At 46.4% G+C, this 16,091-nt stretch overlaps 1 protein-coding gene across 2 annotated transcripts in view; it reads left to right on the top strand.

Annotated features, from left to right (window-relative positions):
• Positions 1-16,091, top strand: part of SNAPC3 (small nuclear RNA activating complex polypeptide 3) — a 61,297-nt gene that overhangs the window by 21,225 nt on the left and 23,981 nt on the right. For both annotated transcript variants that reach the window (XM_030194155.1, XM_030194156.1), the window contains exon 3: positions 13,340-13,424. In XM_030194155.1, the coding sequence (XP_030050015.1) occupies positions 13,340-13,424 (85 nt within the window). The remainder of the gene's footprint in view (positions 1-13,339; positions 13,425-16,091) is intronic.

Here is a 16,091-nt window from a genome sequence, read left to right as displayed (position 1 = left end):
CCCATCCTAAACCAGATTGCCATATATGAGACCTAGACCATAAAAGCCTACCTAGCACCGACCTTAGTTTTCATAGCCAGAGTTGCCATCTAAAGGGCCACTCGGCATTCAAACACACATGCAGCCATTTTTTGTTTTGTTTTTTAGACCAGTCATTTTCTAACTAGAGATCCTCTGTGTTCATCCCACACCTTTTTGAACTCCGTCACTGGTTTGTTTGTTTTCTCCACCAGGGCATTCCAGGCATAACCACCCTCTTTGTGAAAAAGAATTTCCTGACATTACTCCTAAGTCTGCTACCCTGCAACCTCAATTCATGTCCTCCTAGTTTTATTGTTTTCCCTTCTCTGGAAAATATTTGTTTCTATATTAATACCTTTCAAGCATAGGCGACCGGTATAAGAGGCTTGGGGAGGCTAAGCCTCCCCTGCTGCAGCAGGATGGATCAGCTGTGGAGTCCCGCTGCTCTGGGGGGTTTAAATTGTTGATTTACCTTCATCCTTACAGCAGGAGCTGCAGTGAAAGCCCAGTTGTAGAAATTGGTTTATGGTTTAATTTGTTTACCTTACTGCTGGGAGAGAAGGGGGGGGGGGGGTTGGCTGGAGGTGTCCTGGGTTGCCAGGGAGATATTTAACGAGGATGACTTCCTGACCTGCACTGAGGACAGATAGCAGCAGAATCGGATACTGGGCCAGCATGATCAGAAAAAGTCACCAGACAACAAAGGTAGAAAAGATCATTTTATTTTCATTATAGTGTTTGGAATATGTCCACTTTGAGAATCAGGTGCTCAATATTAAAAGTTTATATTTATTTACTTATTTATGGCATTTTATCCCACATTAAACATGAATTAGGGTGTTGAATATTGTTGACGGTCTGCATTTTCCGTATGGGTGGTATATTGGTGTATTAGGTTCTACCCAGTATAATATTTATGGTACAGTAAGGTTCTGAGTGTGTTTTTGCACAAAGTTGTGCATAGTGTTTTGCAGTTGAGCAATTGTGGTTAGAATATGCTTTGAGCAGCCACTTTATTCTTTGACATATGATACATAACTAATATCTAAATTTAATAAAAGGTATTAATTGTTACTTTTATTTTTATTTATTTTTTGTGTGTGTTAGACAATTATGGATTTAAGCTCCATAATTTTTTAATTTTTTTTTTATTTGCAAAACTTTTATTAATACTTCAGAATAACAAAACTGTGGAGAATAAATCTCCTATAAATTTCTAATACATCAACAATCAAACTATGTCAACAATCATTTTTCCCTCTCCTTTTCTCCCCCCCCACCCCGTCTTCTCCCCTCTCCCCCCCCATCCCGGACCCCCCCTCCACTCGCATTCTGAATCTCTATCTCCTGCTCCCCTTCTTCACCATTCAAAATCCCTACCAAGTGTAACCATTCCTCTGCATTTGGGTTGTATTTTCCCCTGCGTTTATCTGTCAGTTTTTCCATTCCCATAAATATATATAGTTTATCCTTCCAGTCTTGCCTTGTAGGGCCTACCCTCTGTTTCCATTTCAATGCTATAGTTGTTTTAGCTGCAGCCAGGCACATACGTTTAATTCTAGTTTGCCATTTTTCCCTCCCTTATTCCCCTTCCTCCTTTTTTAAACCAGCATGTTTAAAAAGTGAGAAGAAAGCTAGTAGAGCTAAAACAAAATCCTTTAGAATTAGAAAGAAGGATCCAACTGAAAATAATAAGAAACAGCTTAAGGAATGGCAAGTCAAATGCAAAGCGCTAAGGAAAGCAAAGATTGCATTGGAGGCAAAAACCCATTGTAAAAACCTTTTTTAGGTATATTAAAAGCAAGAAGCCGGCAAAAGGATCAGTTGGACCACTAGATGACTGAGGGGTAAAAGGGGCACTCAGAGAAGACAAGGGCATAGCAGAGACATGAAATGAATTTTTTGCTGCAGTCTTCACAAAGGAAGATGTGGGAGAGATACCAGTACCAGAAATGGTATTCATTGCTGATGAATCAGAGAAACTGAAACAAATCTCTGTAAACCTGGAAGATGTCGTGGGGCAATTTGACAAGTTGAAAAGTAGTAAATCACTGGGACCGATAGAATTGAAAAATGAAATTGCAGAACTATTGTTAGTAATATGTAATTTATCTTTAAATCAAGCATGGTACCGGAAGATTGGAGGGTGGCCAGTGGAATGCAGATTTTTAAAAAGGGTTCCAGAGGTGAACCGGGAAATTACAGGCTCATGAGTCTGATATTAGTGCCAGCCAAAATGGTAGAGACTATTATAAAGGATAAAGATACAAAGCATATACATAATCATGGATTAATGAGACAAAGCCAACGAATTCCTCACCAATCTACTACGTTTCTTTGAAGGGGTGAACAAATGTGGATAAAGGTGAGCAGGTCAATAAAGTGTATCTGGATTTTCAAAAGGCCTTTGACAAAGTACCTGTTACGCTCTGTAAACTTCTCTAGGATGGGTCGGTTTCTGTTTCCTAACCCGGCAGCCGTCATCCGGCTTGGAGCAAGAGCAGCAGCCATCTTGTCTAGCTCAGGAGGGGGCAACCATCTTGTCTAAACGAGAACAGGAAGGAACTCCATATCTGGTCGTGGGAGGATCTCCTATGGGGGCTGCCATGTTGGATGCACCTGAGTCTGGTTTGCTCTGATTGCTTCACTATTTAAAGCACTGCCTCCAGGCCTTCTTTGCTTCGGCCTCAATTGTTCTGAGGAGTTGCTGTGGGAGTGCTGTTCACTGACTATTCTTCTGTTCCTGTTTACCTGTGCACCGGACCTTGGCTAGTTTTCTCGTATTACGCTTGTTTGCTGCCTGCCTTGACCCTAGACTGATTTTGACTATTCTTTGCCTGTCGGAGTACTGGTTCTGGACTGTGTCTGTTTCCTGCAACCCCGCTGGTTCCAGAAGTCCTGGTGGCCGCCTGCAGCTGGGAGCTCAACTCCCGGTGAACGGTGGTCGCTTTCCAGGTGAAGCTAGGGGTTGTCTGGCTGCCTGACTGAGTGCAGTAGCACTCCATCTCTGCCGTGCTCTGTCGGGGCACAAGGACTCACTACTACCGGGTCATAACAGTACCTCATGAAAGATTCCAGAGGAAATCGGAAAGTCATGGGATAGGAAGTAGTGTTCTACTGTAGATTAAAAACTGGTTAAAAGATAGAAAACAGTAGGATTAAATGGTCAGTATCCTGAATGGAGAAGGGTAGATGCAGGGGTCTGTGATGGGACTGCTGCTTTTTGCATATTTATAAATGATCTAGATATGGGAATAACTAGTGAGATAATTACATTTGTTGACGACATAAAGTTATTCAAAGTTGTTCAATCACGAGAGGATTGTGAAAAATTACAAGGGATGGGATGACTTCACTACGAGGAAAGGCTGAAGTGGCTAGGGCTCTTCAGTTTGTAGAAAAAATGGCTGAAGGGATATATGATAAAGGTGTATAAAATTAAGAGTGGAGTGGAACGGGTAGACTTGAATCGCTTGTTCCATATCATCAAGCTGATCAATCCATAGACTGGTGGGTTGTGTCCATCTACCAGCAGGTGGAGATAGAGAGCAAACTTTTGCCTCCCTATATGTGGTCATGTGCTGCCGGAAACTCCTCGGTATGTTCTCTATCTCAGCAGGTGGTGGTCACACACAGCAGCAGCTCTGGCTAGGCCTCCAAGCCTAATCCTTAGGTTTTGTTGAGGCCTGGGGTTGAGGGCTCTTTTGAGCAAGTGCAAACCTGGTGGTGCCAGGTCCCTCCTTTTCTCCCCCCTCCCGCTGGCTCCGTTTAAAAAAAAAAAAAAAAAAAAAAAAAAAATTTTAAACGTCTTTAAAGGCGTTTAATTCGACGTTTCTTTAAACGTTCATTGCAGCTACTCACTGGGACACCAGTTCGTTACAGCTCGGAGCGGCAAGCAGGTAATTTTACCTTTTTATAGCGGGCAGGGGGTTCCCCGATTCTTCTCCTCGTGGCATATGGCGTCGGAGGGCGAGGGCGCAAAGGGTCGCTCCCCGGATCGCTGGAGCGCTTCTAGAGGGGATGCGGGGGTTTTACAACCTGATTCGCCCTTGATGGGTGACAGTTTAGTGACCGATGAATGTCCCGGTCGTTCCTCCGGCGTGGCGGTTTTTTCCCGCCATAAACGCCCATCCCCCGCTCCTCGCCTCCGCCATCTTGGCCGGCCACGCGGCTCGGACGGCTTCTTCGTGGGCTGCCCTTGAGGTTGGAGACATTAATGCCATGAACGCCCTTAATTTGGGCGACGGCACAAAGCGGCTAAAGTTAAGCGCCGTTCTTCCCGCGCGGCTCCTTCGCGGAGTTTCGCGCCGGACGCCATTTTGGATGCGCAGCATGTCTCTCCCCCGCTATTGCGAGTGCCGGTTGAGAGTGCGTCTAGGGCTGTTGCCCAGGCTGCGGAAGTGCACTGTCGGGGGGGTTTCTCCCCCGAGTTTGTTTTGCTGCTGCATCAGGCTTTCCTCATGCAAAACGCTGCCCCTGCTCCCTCTTCTGATAAAGAGGTTGAGGTTCCCAGAGGTAAACGCCCTCGGGTTGATTTCCAGGCCTTGGAGGACTTTGTCTCCTCCGATGTAGATGAGGGCAGCGTGTCTGAGGTCTCCCAACGGTCCTTTGCGGATTCCTTGGAGGAGATAGATCCCCGCTCGGATGGAGCGGATGACCCCTCTGCAGCGCGGCTTTTTAGCCCAGAGGATTTGCCCAACCTGTTGTTACAGGCCATGGACACTTTGAAGATTTCCTCTCCGGAGGACGTCTCTCCCTCAGCCCCTGTTGGCTCTGCCATTATGCTGGGGACGTAGCGCCCGCCTAGATCCTTCCACGTGCATGATGCCATGCACACCTTAATTGCGGCTCAATGGGATGTCCCGGAAACGAGCCTTAAAGTGGCTAGGGCTATGTCCCGCCTCTATCCTTTGGCTGTGAGTGAACGTGAGGCCTATTTGTGGCCTACCGTGGATTCTTTAATCACTGCGGTGACTAAGAAAACGGCGTTGCCGGTGGAAGGTGGCACGGCCCTAAAGGACGCCCAAGACAGAAGATTGGAGGCGGCCTTAAGGTCGTCCTTTGAGGCAGCTGCGTTAAGTTTGCAGGCCTCAGTTTGCGGCTCCTATGTGGCCAGGGCGTGCCTGACTATGGTGCAGCGGGCTTCCCCCTCGGATCTTTCCTTGAGGGCTGATTGGCCGGCCCTGGAATCGGGCTTAGCCTATTTGGCAGACTTGCTGTATGATGTCTTGAGAGCCTCAGCTAAGGGCATGGCTCAGACAGTCTCTGCGCGGCGGTGGCTTTGGCTGAAACATTGGTCTGCTGACCACGCCTCTAAATCCCGCCTGGCTAGATTGCCTTTTAAAGGCAAGCTGCTCTTTGGGGTCGAGCTGGACAAAATCGTGACCGATCTCGGCACGTCTAAGGGCAAGAAATTACCAGAGGTCAGGGCTCGGGCTAGTACTCGTCCCGGTACCTCCAGAGGACGGTTGCTGGAAGCCCGTCGGTACCGCCCGGGCAAGTCGGGTTCCTCTGCCCCCTCTTCCTTCAGGAGGAATTTCTCCCCCAAGCAGCATTCCTTTCGCAGAGACCGCCGTCCCGGAGGTGCTCCCTCCGGTCCTCCCCCAGGGTCTCGTACCCAATGACGGGGCCTTGGTCCACGCCCCAGTGCAGATTGGAGGACGTCTGTCCTCGTTTCTGGGCGAGTGGACCACTATAACTTCAGACGCGTGGGTGCTGGAAGTCATCAGAGACGGCTACAAGCTAGAGTTCTGCCAACCCTTAAGAGACGGGTTTGTACTCTCTCCCTGCAAGTCTCCGGTCAAGCTGTGGCAGTGCAGCAGACCTTGGACAACCTGATCCGCCTGGGTGCGGTCGTTCCGGTGCCAAAAAAGCAGATTGGCAAGGGACGTTACTCCATTTACTTTGTGGTTCCAAAGAAAGGAGGTTCTGTCCGGCCTATCCTCGACCTCAAAGGGGTCAATCGGGCCTGGAAAGTGAGGCACTTTCGCATGGAGACTCTACGCTCTGTTATAGCGGCAGTGAAGGCAGGAGAGTTCTTGGCTTCCTTGGACATCAAGGAAGCGTACCTGCATATTCCCATCTGGCCTCCTCTCCAACGCTTTCTGCGTTTTACAGTCCTGAGACGACACTTCCAGTTCAGAGCCCTCCCTTTCGGGTTGGCTACTGCTCCGCGGACCTTTTCCAAAGTAATGGGGGTCATAGCGGCCTTCCTGCTAAAGGAAGGAGTACAAGTCCATCCTTATCTGGACGACTGGTTGATCCGAGCCCCCTCTTATGCAGAGTGCGGCAAAGCTATGGACCGGGTAGTTGCTCTGGTGAGCTCCCTGGGATGGATCATCAACTGGAAGAAGAGCCAGCTGCGCCCGACTCAGTCCCTGGAGTATCTGGGAGTTCGATTCGACACCCAAGTGGGCAGAGTGTTCCTGCCAGACAATCGGATTGTCAAGCTTCAGGCTCAGGTGGACTAGTTCCTAGTAGCCTCTCCTATTCGGGCTTGGGACTACGTGCAGCTGTTGGGCTCTATGACGGCCACGATGGAAGTAGTGCCCTGGGCCAGGGCTCATATGAGACCACTACAGCTATCTCTGCTGCTGCGCTGGACTCCGATGTCGGAGGATTATGCTGTGCGCCTTTCCGTGGACCCAGCAGTGCGCAAGGCGCTGAGCTGGTGGACGCAGACAGACAAGTTGTCTGCAGGATTGCCTCTGGTGACCCCGGAGTGGATTGTCGTCACGACAGACGCCTCTTTGATGGGCTGGGGAGCCCACTGCTTGGGAAGGACAGCGCAGGGGCTCTAGTCTCCTGCAGAGGCAAGTGGTCTATCAACCTCCTGGAACTCAGAGCCATTCGGTTGGTGTTATTGGAGTTCATCCCGGTACTGGTGTTGTAGCCTGTACGGGTCCTGTCGGACAATGCCACGGCTGTGGCCTATATCAACCGCCAGGGAGGTACCAAGAGCGCCCCTCTAGCCAAGGAGGCTATGAGTCTTTGCCAGTGGGCGGAAGCGAACCTGGAGCAGCTTTCAGCGGCCCACATTGCCGGAGTCATGAATGTCAAGGCGGACTTTTTCAGTCGCCATACCTTGGAGCCCGGAGAGTGGCAACTATCTGCTCAGGCGTTCTTGGACATCACGAAGCGCTGGGGCCAGCCGAGCCTAGATCTGATGGCGTCATCGGCCAATTGCCAAGTGCCGCGCTTTTTCAGCAGAGGACGGGACCCTCGATCCCTGGGAGTAGATGCTCTTCTCCAACAGTGGCCGACACAAGAGCTCCTCTATGTGTTCCCGCCCTGGCCCATGTTGGGCAGGGTGCTAGACCGGGTGGCAAAGCATCCCGGCAGGGTAATCCTGGTGGGTCCGGATTGGCCCAGACGTCCCTGGTATGCGGACTTGATCAGGCTCTCAGTCGACGATCCTCTGCGGCTGTCAGTGGAGCAGGGCCTGTTACATCAGGGTCCCGTGGTGATGGAGGATTCCTCTCCCTTTGGTCTTACGGCCTGGCTATTGAGCGGCAGCGTCTGAGGAAGAAGGGCTTCTCAGACAAGGTCATCGCCACTATGCTGAGAGCGAGGAAGCGCTCTACTTCTACTGCTTACGCCAGGGTTTGGCGTATCTTTGCAGCATGGTGTGAAGCAGGCTCACTTTCTCCCTTCACTGCTCCAATTTCTTCAGTGTTGGCGTTCCTGCAAGAAGGTCTGGAGAAAGGCCTGTCGCTCAGTTCCCTTAAAGTCCAGGTAGCGGCTCTGGCTTGCTTCAGGGGCCGCCTGAAGGGTGCTTCCCTGGCTTCGCAGCCAGATGTGGTGCGCTTTCTCAAGGGAGTTAATCACCTGCGCCCTCCTCTGCACTCAGTGGTGCCTGCGTGGAATCTCAATCTGGTGATAAGAGCATTGCAGAAGCCGCCTGTTGAACCCTTGTCGAGGGCATCAAAGACCTGACGTTGAAGGCAGTCTTTTTGGTGGCTATCACTTCAGCCAGAAGAGTTTCCGAGCTCCAGGCGCTCTCATGTCGAGAGCCTTTTCTGCAGTTCACTGAGGCAGGAGTGACTATTCGCACAGTGCCTTCCTTCCTGCCCAAGATTGTTTCTCGCTTCCATGTGAATCAGCAGCTCTGTCTCCCTTCCTTTCGTAGGGAGGACTACCCAGAGGAGTACTCCGCTCTTGAATATCTGGATGTGAGACGAGTCATCATCAGATACTTGGAAGTGACCAATGATTTCCGGAAATCGGATCATCTGTTTGTCCTGTTTGCAGGTCCTCGTAAGGGTCTGCAGGCTGCTAAGCCTACAGTGGCAAGATGGGTCAAGGAAGCCATTGCAGCGGCTTATGTGGCCGCGGGGAAGGTGCCGCCTATCCAGCTGAAGGCTCACTCCACGAGAGCTCAGGCGGCCTCGATGGAAGAGGCCGGATCCGTCTCCTTGGAAGAGATATGCAAGGCGGCAACGGGGCTTCGGCTCATACATTCTCCAAGCATTACCGTTTGACTGTGGCTGCACGGGCGGAGGCCCGGTTTGGAGCTTCAGTGTTGAGGTCAGGGATTTCTATGTCCCGCCCTGGGTGAGTACTGCTTCGGTACATCCCACCAGTCTATGGATTGATCAGCTTGATGATATGGAAGGTAAAATTATGTATAATCATACCTGATAATTTTCTTTCCATTAATCATAGCTGATCAATCCATAGCCCCTCCCAGATATCTGTACTGTTTATATTCTGGTTGAATTTTAGGTTCAAGTTTAGCCTTCAGTTACTTCAGGAGGACTTCGTGTTCAAGTTCTTCTTTCACTGGATTCTTCAAGAGTTGAGACGAGTTTGTGTTACAGTGAGCTGCTGCATTCCTCTCCCCTCCGTTTTACGGGGCTGGATTGAGACATAAATTCTGCCGGCACTCCCTCCCGCTTCGTGCGGCTGTAGGGCAGCTTTGTACCCCTCCCGCTTCGGCGGTGTTAGGGTCAGTCAGCTCCTCCCGCGGTTGCGGTTGCAGGATAAGCCAGATCCCCCCGCATCGGCGGGTGTGGTGTCCCTCCCCCGCTCCGCGGGGATGAGCTGGACGGATTCCCCTCCCCCACTTGTGTGGGGATGAGCTGGGTTAATTCCCCTCCCCCATTTCGGCGGTGGTGAGCTGGGCAGAGTGTCCCTTCGTGGGTGTAATTCTCTAAGTGCTGAGTCCTGCGGATGGAGCTTTGATATCGACATACTGAGGAGTTTCCGGCAGCACATGACCACATATAGGGAGGCAAAAGTTTGCTCTCTATCTCCACCTGCTGGTAGATGGACACAACCCACCAGTCTATGGATTGATCAGCTATGATTAATGGAAAGAAAATTATCAGGTATGATTATACATAATTTTACCTTTTTATTGTTTCCAAAAATACTAGGACTAGGGGGGGAGGGGGCACGATAAGGCTACAAAGTAGCAAATTTAAAACAAATTGAAGAAGATATTTCTTCACTTATCGTGTAATTAAACTCTGGATTTCGTTTCCAGAGAATATGGTAAAAGCAGTTAGCTTAGTGTGGTTTAAAAAAGGTTTTGGTATCTTCCTAAAAGAAAAGTCCGTGAGCCTGGGCTTTGGAAAATTCACTGCTTATTTCTAGAATAAGCAGCATAAAATGTACTGTTTTGGGATCTTGCCATGTACTTGTGACCTGGATTGGCCACTGTTGGAAACAGAATATTGGGCTTGATGGACCTTCAATCTGTCCCAGTATGGCAATGCTTATGTCCTTATATTGCATTTTCTTTTTTTCTCCAGACTCGCAGCATTTCAGTTTCTCTGATTATTTTTTCTCACATTTAGAGCTACTCCTTCACCTTTTCAACTATCTCTATCTTTCCTAAATAGTTTATAGCCCGGTATGTTAGTGTCCCCATTCATGGGCGTCATTGAACCACGTCTCCATGATAGCGACAACATCTAAATCTGCCCCTACCATTAGGGCTTGCAGATCATGAACTTTGTTGCTTAGACTGTGAGCATGTGTGGTCTCCACTTTCCAGCTACATTTTAGTGGCAGTCTCATCTTCTGTAAAGATTTTGTTTAGTCTCACCTACGAAGGTATTGCTAAGAAGTGATTTGCTGAGATTGTTGTTTTCATTGCTTTCTTTAAAGCTGAGAGACTTATGTTTTTATTGAAGTTAAGAAACGCATGTTTTTTTTATTTTTTTTTTTATTTTTTTTTATTTATTCAATTTAAAGAAATATACAAGAAACTTCTTGATTGGAAAAGCATCATAAAAATAAAAATATATCAACAGAAATTAACAATCAAAGAGGTAAATATTGATACTCAAGTCCATAAATTGGAAATCCAAAATTTAGGAATTCAAGGGGAGCAAAAAAAAAATAGGAAATTAATAAGAATAACACAATCTCTACTAGAAAGAGTTAATCTTTTCCTTAACGCTTATCCTTTTTCACCGAGGCTATAAGAGCTGATGCATGTGTTGGTTCTGTAAATACATATTTCTTCTCTTGAAGTCTGACTATGCACTTGCAGGGGTATCTTAAAAAGAAGGTACCCCCCAAGTGCAGTATTCCAGGCTTAAGGAGCAAGAATTGTTTCCTCCGCTTACGAGTCTCCTTAGAGACATCAGGAAATAATAATATTTTATATCCCAAAAAGGGTTTATCTTTATTACGGAAAAATAAGCGGAAGATCCAATCCTTGTCAGGCAATAATTCTGAGTCAGAAGTTTCATGCAAAAGAGAGATATCCAATGGGGTTTCAGGCATTTGATTCAATTCTTTTCCTGGGATGTAATATGCCAAGGTAAAAGGTGGCAAATTCTGCTCTGGTATGTTCAAAATGTCCCGCAAGAAACGTTTTAACATATCAAGAGGAGGAACAGTTTTTGTTCTTGGAAAATTAACAAATCTTAAGTTATAATTTTTTGTATAATTATCAAACATTTCCATCTTTTTTCTAAGATTTGTCAAGTCATTAGTGATTAAAGGTTGAATCGTTTCCAATTTCATAATACTTTGTTCCATTTGTCAGTTTTTTCATCTATAACTTTAATCTTCTCCTCTGTTTTTTGTAAATCCATCTCTAATAATTTTATTTTAGGTGCAGATTCATTAACTTGTTTCAGGAACGTTTGACCCAGGGTGGAAACTAAGTCCCATAAAGTGTCCAGTGTAACCTCTTTCGGTTTAACTAATAATTCCTTCGGTATTTCAAACCTTTCTGAAGTTTTCACACGCTCACTCTGTCCTTCGGCTCCTCTCCCTTCTATTTGCGGCGGCGTCTCTCCTTTCTCTAATGGAAGCAAGACCTCATCTCGACGTTCTTCCGGGTCCATAACACCTGAGCAGGGAGACCCCGTCGAGTCAGCGAGGAAGGAGCTTGAGCCTACCGGCTGGGGAGGTGGAGTTCACATAGCGGGGCTCAGCGTGGTTTCAAGGCTAGGGGAGACCGATTCTCCCAAAACGCCGGTACTCCCTGCTAGCAGCATTCCGCTGTTTGGATTAACTTCCTGCGGTCTGAGAAAGCGGTCGATTGGACCAGGTAAAGTGGGGGTTAGCGGCGAGGTTCTGGCCGTCAATCTCCCTCGGCGTTTTGGCATCGTAGGATCGAGACTCGCAGCGTCTCAGTAGAGTGCAGCCATCTTGGATTTCCGCCAGTTCTCATTTTTAGAAACACATGTTTTTAATTGGTAATTAATGCTTTGGATTTTATTTTTTTGGTTCTCATTTCTTTTAGCAGTTTGTCAGCACTGTGTATTTTAGCCTGAATGGAGCAGTCTGTGAAGTTCTGTTTCGTTCTCTCCAAGTTAACTGGAATAATTAGGCATGAATTACTGTGAACAGATTCCTTTTTTACACATTTGTTATCTGGAGTGCTCCTAAGAACAAGAGTAAGATTAGCTTGAATAGTGTCATTACGTTGGACCTCAAATTACTTGAGACCTGGTTTGCTTCTCTCTCTCTCTCTCTCTTTTTTTTTTTTTGGTTTGTAGAATTGAATAGTACATATGGTTTAATACATATCAAGAGGCTTACATAGTTTCTGGCAAGGGACAGGTGGTAATGTATATTAATATTTCATTAAAAGAAATTGTGGGTGCTTTTTTAGTGAATTTGCTATCTTAGTTTTGTTGCTGGATATCTTTTTATTAAATTTTACCTCCCAATATTCAAAACTATTTAACTGGCCAGGAACAGCTCCTGGCTGGTTAAATAACAATTTAAGCTGTTTAAGTGCCTAGTTATGGATATTTAGCGGGAGATGGTTATCGTACACTGAATATCCCAGTTAGGCGCAGATATTCAGCGCCAAACCGGCTATGTTGAGTGGTTAAAGAGGCTGCTTAAATAGGAGGCTTATCTTTGATTGCTAAAAAGTTAACCGTTAGGGCTGAATATTGGCAAAGCCAGTTAACTTTTTAGCAGCCCTAAACCCTATCGGTGCCAGTTGCTGAATATGGCCTGGCATTGAATATCCCGGTTTAACACTGGCAACGGATAGCAAATGGGCTGCCGACTGAATATCGGGCCCTTAGTCTTCTTTTATTTTCTTTGTTTTTCTCTGCCTTTCGAGTTTCTTTGCCATGTTGTATACTCTTTATTCTGTCTTGCTGATGTACTAGGTCCATAATTTCCAAGGGCCCTGAAGCAGGCATCATGCAGAAACGTGTTGGGCATTCTTCATATGGTTTGGCATTAACAATGGACAGTGTACATTTGTCATATAATTTGGCAGTGACAATGGACTTTAGCAACCCACAGGAATCTACATGTATTTGTTTTCATTGTTTGATTATTTGACCATCTGATGCTATTTTAGATATCTCCCAATTCTTCCCTTTTGCTTGTAAGAAAATCAGAGCAAATGCAGTGGCGTAGGAAGGGGGGGCGGGAGGGGCGGTCCGCCCCGGGTGCAAGCGCTCGGGGGGGTGCCAGCCCTGCTGGTTCCCTGCTCCCTCTGCCCCGGAACAGGTTACTTCCTGTTCTGGGGCAGAGAGAGCAGGGAACCAGCGGGGCCGACGCAGCTCCGAGTGACGTGCACTCGGGGCAGATCGGCCCGGCCCTCCCGCAGGTAAGAATGTGGTCCGGGGGGGGTTTGCGCTCCGGAGGGGGGGTGCGCTGCAGAGGGGGGCTCGCGCCATGCTGCACCCGGGGGGGGGGGGGTGCGCAGCGGTGACCCACCCCGGGTGTCGTCAGCCCTCGCTACGGCACTGACCAAATGTACTATCCATTGTCACAAATTTGTGTTTCTTATCAAATATGCAGCTTAATTTGAAAATTTGGAATGCTTGGCAAAATCCAGCTTTGATGAAATGTATAAATGGTGTATGTTTTGTTTGCATTACAGAGTTAGAAGGAAGATACTCGAGGGGCGAGAGGAAACCCTAACTATACACCGTACCTGCAGACAGGAGACATTTACATATGAGCTGGTAAGCTTTACCCTTCTCCAAACTCCCAGTCCAGCTAAATTTTCCCAGTATCCACCCCAAGCTGCTAGCTCCAGACTCCTCATTGTATAGCCATTGTTGGCTTAGACTACAAAATCAATTACAGGTAGTCCACCTGGAAAGATAAGCTCTTGGCTGTACCTTCGTAAGTAAAACATGTCAGATGTTCCTAATTAATGGGGAAGAAAAAGAGAGAAACAACACAGGAACAGAGGGTGACAAAATGACTTCCAGCCTGGGATGAGATATTCAGAAGTACAGATGTACAGTCAAGAAACAGCTCTGAAAGTACAGTCACATTGAGTGCAGTTTATTACCTTGAAGTGTTTATTCATTTGATGCTCCTGGGTCAAACATCACCATCTGACAATAGAGTGTTTCTGAATAGCTCTTCCCAGGCTCAGTCATTTTGTTGCCCTCTGCTCCTATGTTGTTTCTCTTTGACGTTTCATGAAGAAAAAGCCGAGGTTAACTGCCTGCCAATCCCTGAGTAGAGAGAGCCTATCAAGAGACAGAGTAAAACAATAGTTATACTAGAGCCCAGCTAAGGAACAGGTTATTTTAGTCCGTCTTCACTGGACCAAACTTGCTTTCCTTGTGCTATCACTTTCCAGTTGGATAGGCAGTACCTTAAAAGGTGGAGGATAAAGGTTTTTTTTTTTTTTTTAATTTGACATTTATATCCCACATTATCCCAAGCAAACTCGGATTCTGTGTGGCTTACAGTGAAACAGAATAGTAGAATTCAGTAACATCACGGGAGCAAGTCGATGGATATGTCGGAAACATTTAGCAAAGTTGAGATTACCATATATACCCAACCTGGCATTTAAGTCTGTCCTTTAATGATGCCGCATGTTCAGAAATCATAGCCATAAGTATAAATAGTTATTCAAACATTATCACATGCACACACCAAAACAGGCATCCATACACATATTGCAGAATACATACAAAACTTAATTTTTATGTATTAAAAAATCATCTTTATTCAAAGCACATGTTGGTAGATAAGCTTCATACAGAAAAAGAAAAAACCGTGAACCATCTAACATGGCACAATATAAACATTTACAGAGAAACGTACCCCAAGAACCCTTCCCCTTCCGCTCTCCCTTCCCTCCCTATAAGCCTACCTGACTGTTTCCACACGCCAAAATAGCTAAGAAATTATTTAATCTGTTCTGATAACAAGGACACCCCATCAAGCATCACCATTTGCAAAATGTAAATGTCATTCAGCTCCAGCTTGTGTACTGCTACTTTCTCTTAGCCATCATTATTCCCAGGACTCATAGTAACATGCAGCCTAGAGACAAAAATACAAAAAAATGCCATTTACATCCAAACAGAACTTCTGCATGAAGGTAGCTCTTCCTCATTATTCAATACCTGTCTTTTAAATAGTAGTAATAAAAAAAAAATCAAGTGCATTTTCATAATATGTCACTGCATCCCACAAAATAAAAGGAGCCCGTTCCCATATACCATCTTGCTTTTTTGATCTTCGCACAGGAAAAAGATTTTAAGGCTGCAACAATTTTTGTTGATGACAGAACCATATAAACATGTAACCAGCTGAACAGTCAAAAAGTCATCAGAACATTTAACATTTTGTATCCCCTCTTCCCCACTCGTAACAGAGCTAATACTAAACCCCACCCAAAACACCCATGCCCAGTACAGGCAATATAATAGAATTGGAGAGTCTGGACTCTGATTACTCCAAGATGCCTACAGTACCTTACCCTACAATAGAACTCAATCCACAATGCTGGAAAAGAAAATTGCAAATGAGTAAATAAGACCACAGCCCCTGGGGGACAAAATATCAAAATAAGCCTTCCATACTTTAGAAAGTGAACTTTCCGCTTAAAGGAACCCCTTGTCTCCCTCACCTCCCATGTGGCAAGCAAATGAACTTGGTTCTTCCAATGCCAAAAGGGCGGGGAAAGTGATGACACCCAATATTGCAATATACACTTCTGGGCAACCAAAGCAAGCTTACGGAACAATAAAATACGTTCTTTAGGAGCTCCCCCAAAAGGCACCTGGCTGATCCAAAACCAATAGCTCCACTGAGCCACGAATGGAACATGCAGAAATGGGCTCCACAGACTACAACTACTTCTACTAATCACTTCTATGCACTACTGGATGTACGCAACGCTGTTCACATTATATACAGGTACATTTCTCTGTCCCTAGGGGCTCACAAACTAAGTTTTTGTACCTGGGGCAAAGGAGGGTTAAGTGACTTGCCCAAGGTCACAAAGAGCTGCAGTGGGAATTGAACCCAGGTCGCTGCACTAACCATTAGGCTACTCCACTCCACAAAGCGCAAAGCAGAAGACCAAAAAGCCTGTATCTTCACATATCCCCAAAAAGAATGTACAAAAGTACCAGCTGTGACCCCACATTTAATATAGATAGGGGAGCGCTTAGCCCCCACTTTAGACAGTTGGAGTTGCATAAGATACACCCTTTGGATAACACAAAAATAGCATTCCTGAAACCAGGCTCCAGAAATCAATTGTGGAATACCACTGAGTCTCCTTGTGACTCTGGGCAAATCACTTAACCCTCAATTGCCCCAAATACAAATAAGTACCTGTATATAATATGTAAACTGCTTTACCTTGTCTGTGT

Source organism: Microcaecilia unicolor, chromosome 2 (genome assembly GCF_901765095.1).
Source record: "Microcaecilia unicolor chromosome 2, aMicUni1.1, whole genome shotgun sequence".
NCBI classification, from domain to species: Eukaryota; Metazoa; Chordata; class Amphibia; order Gymnophiona; family Siphonopidae; genus Microcaecilia; species Microcaecilia unicolor.
This window is presented reverse-complemented; position numbering and strand designations above follow the sequence as displayed.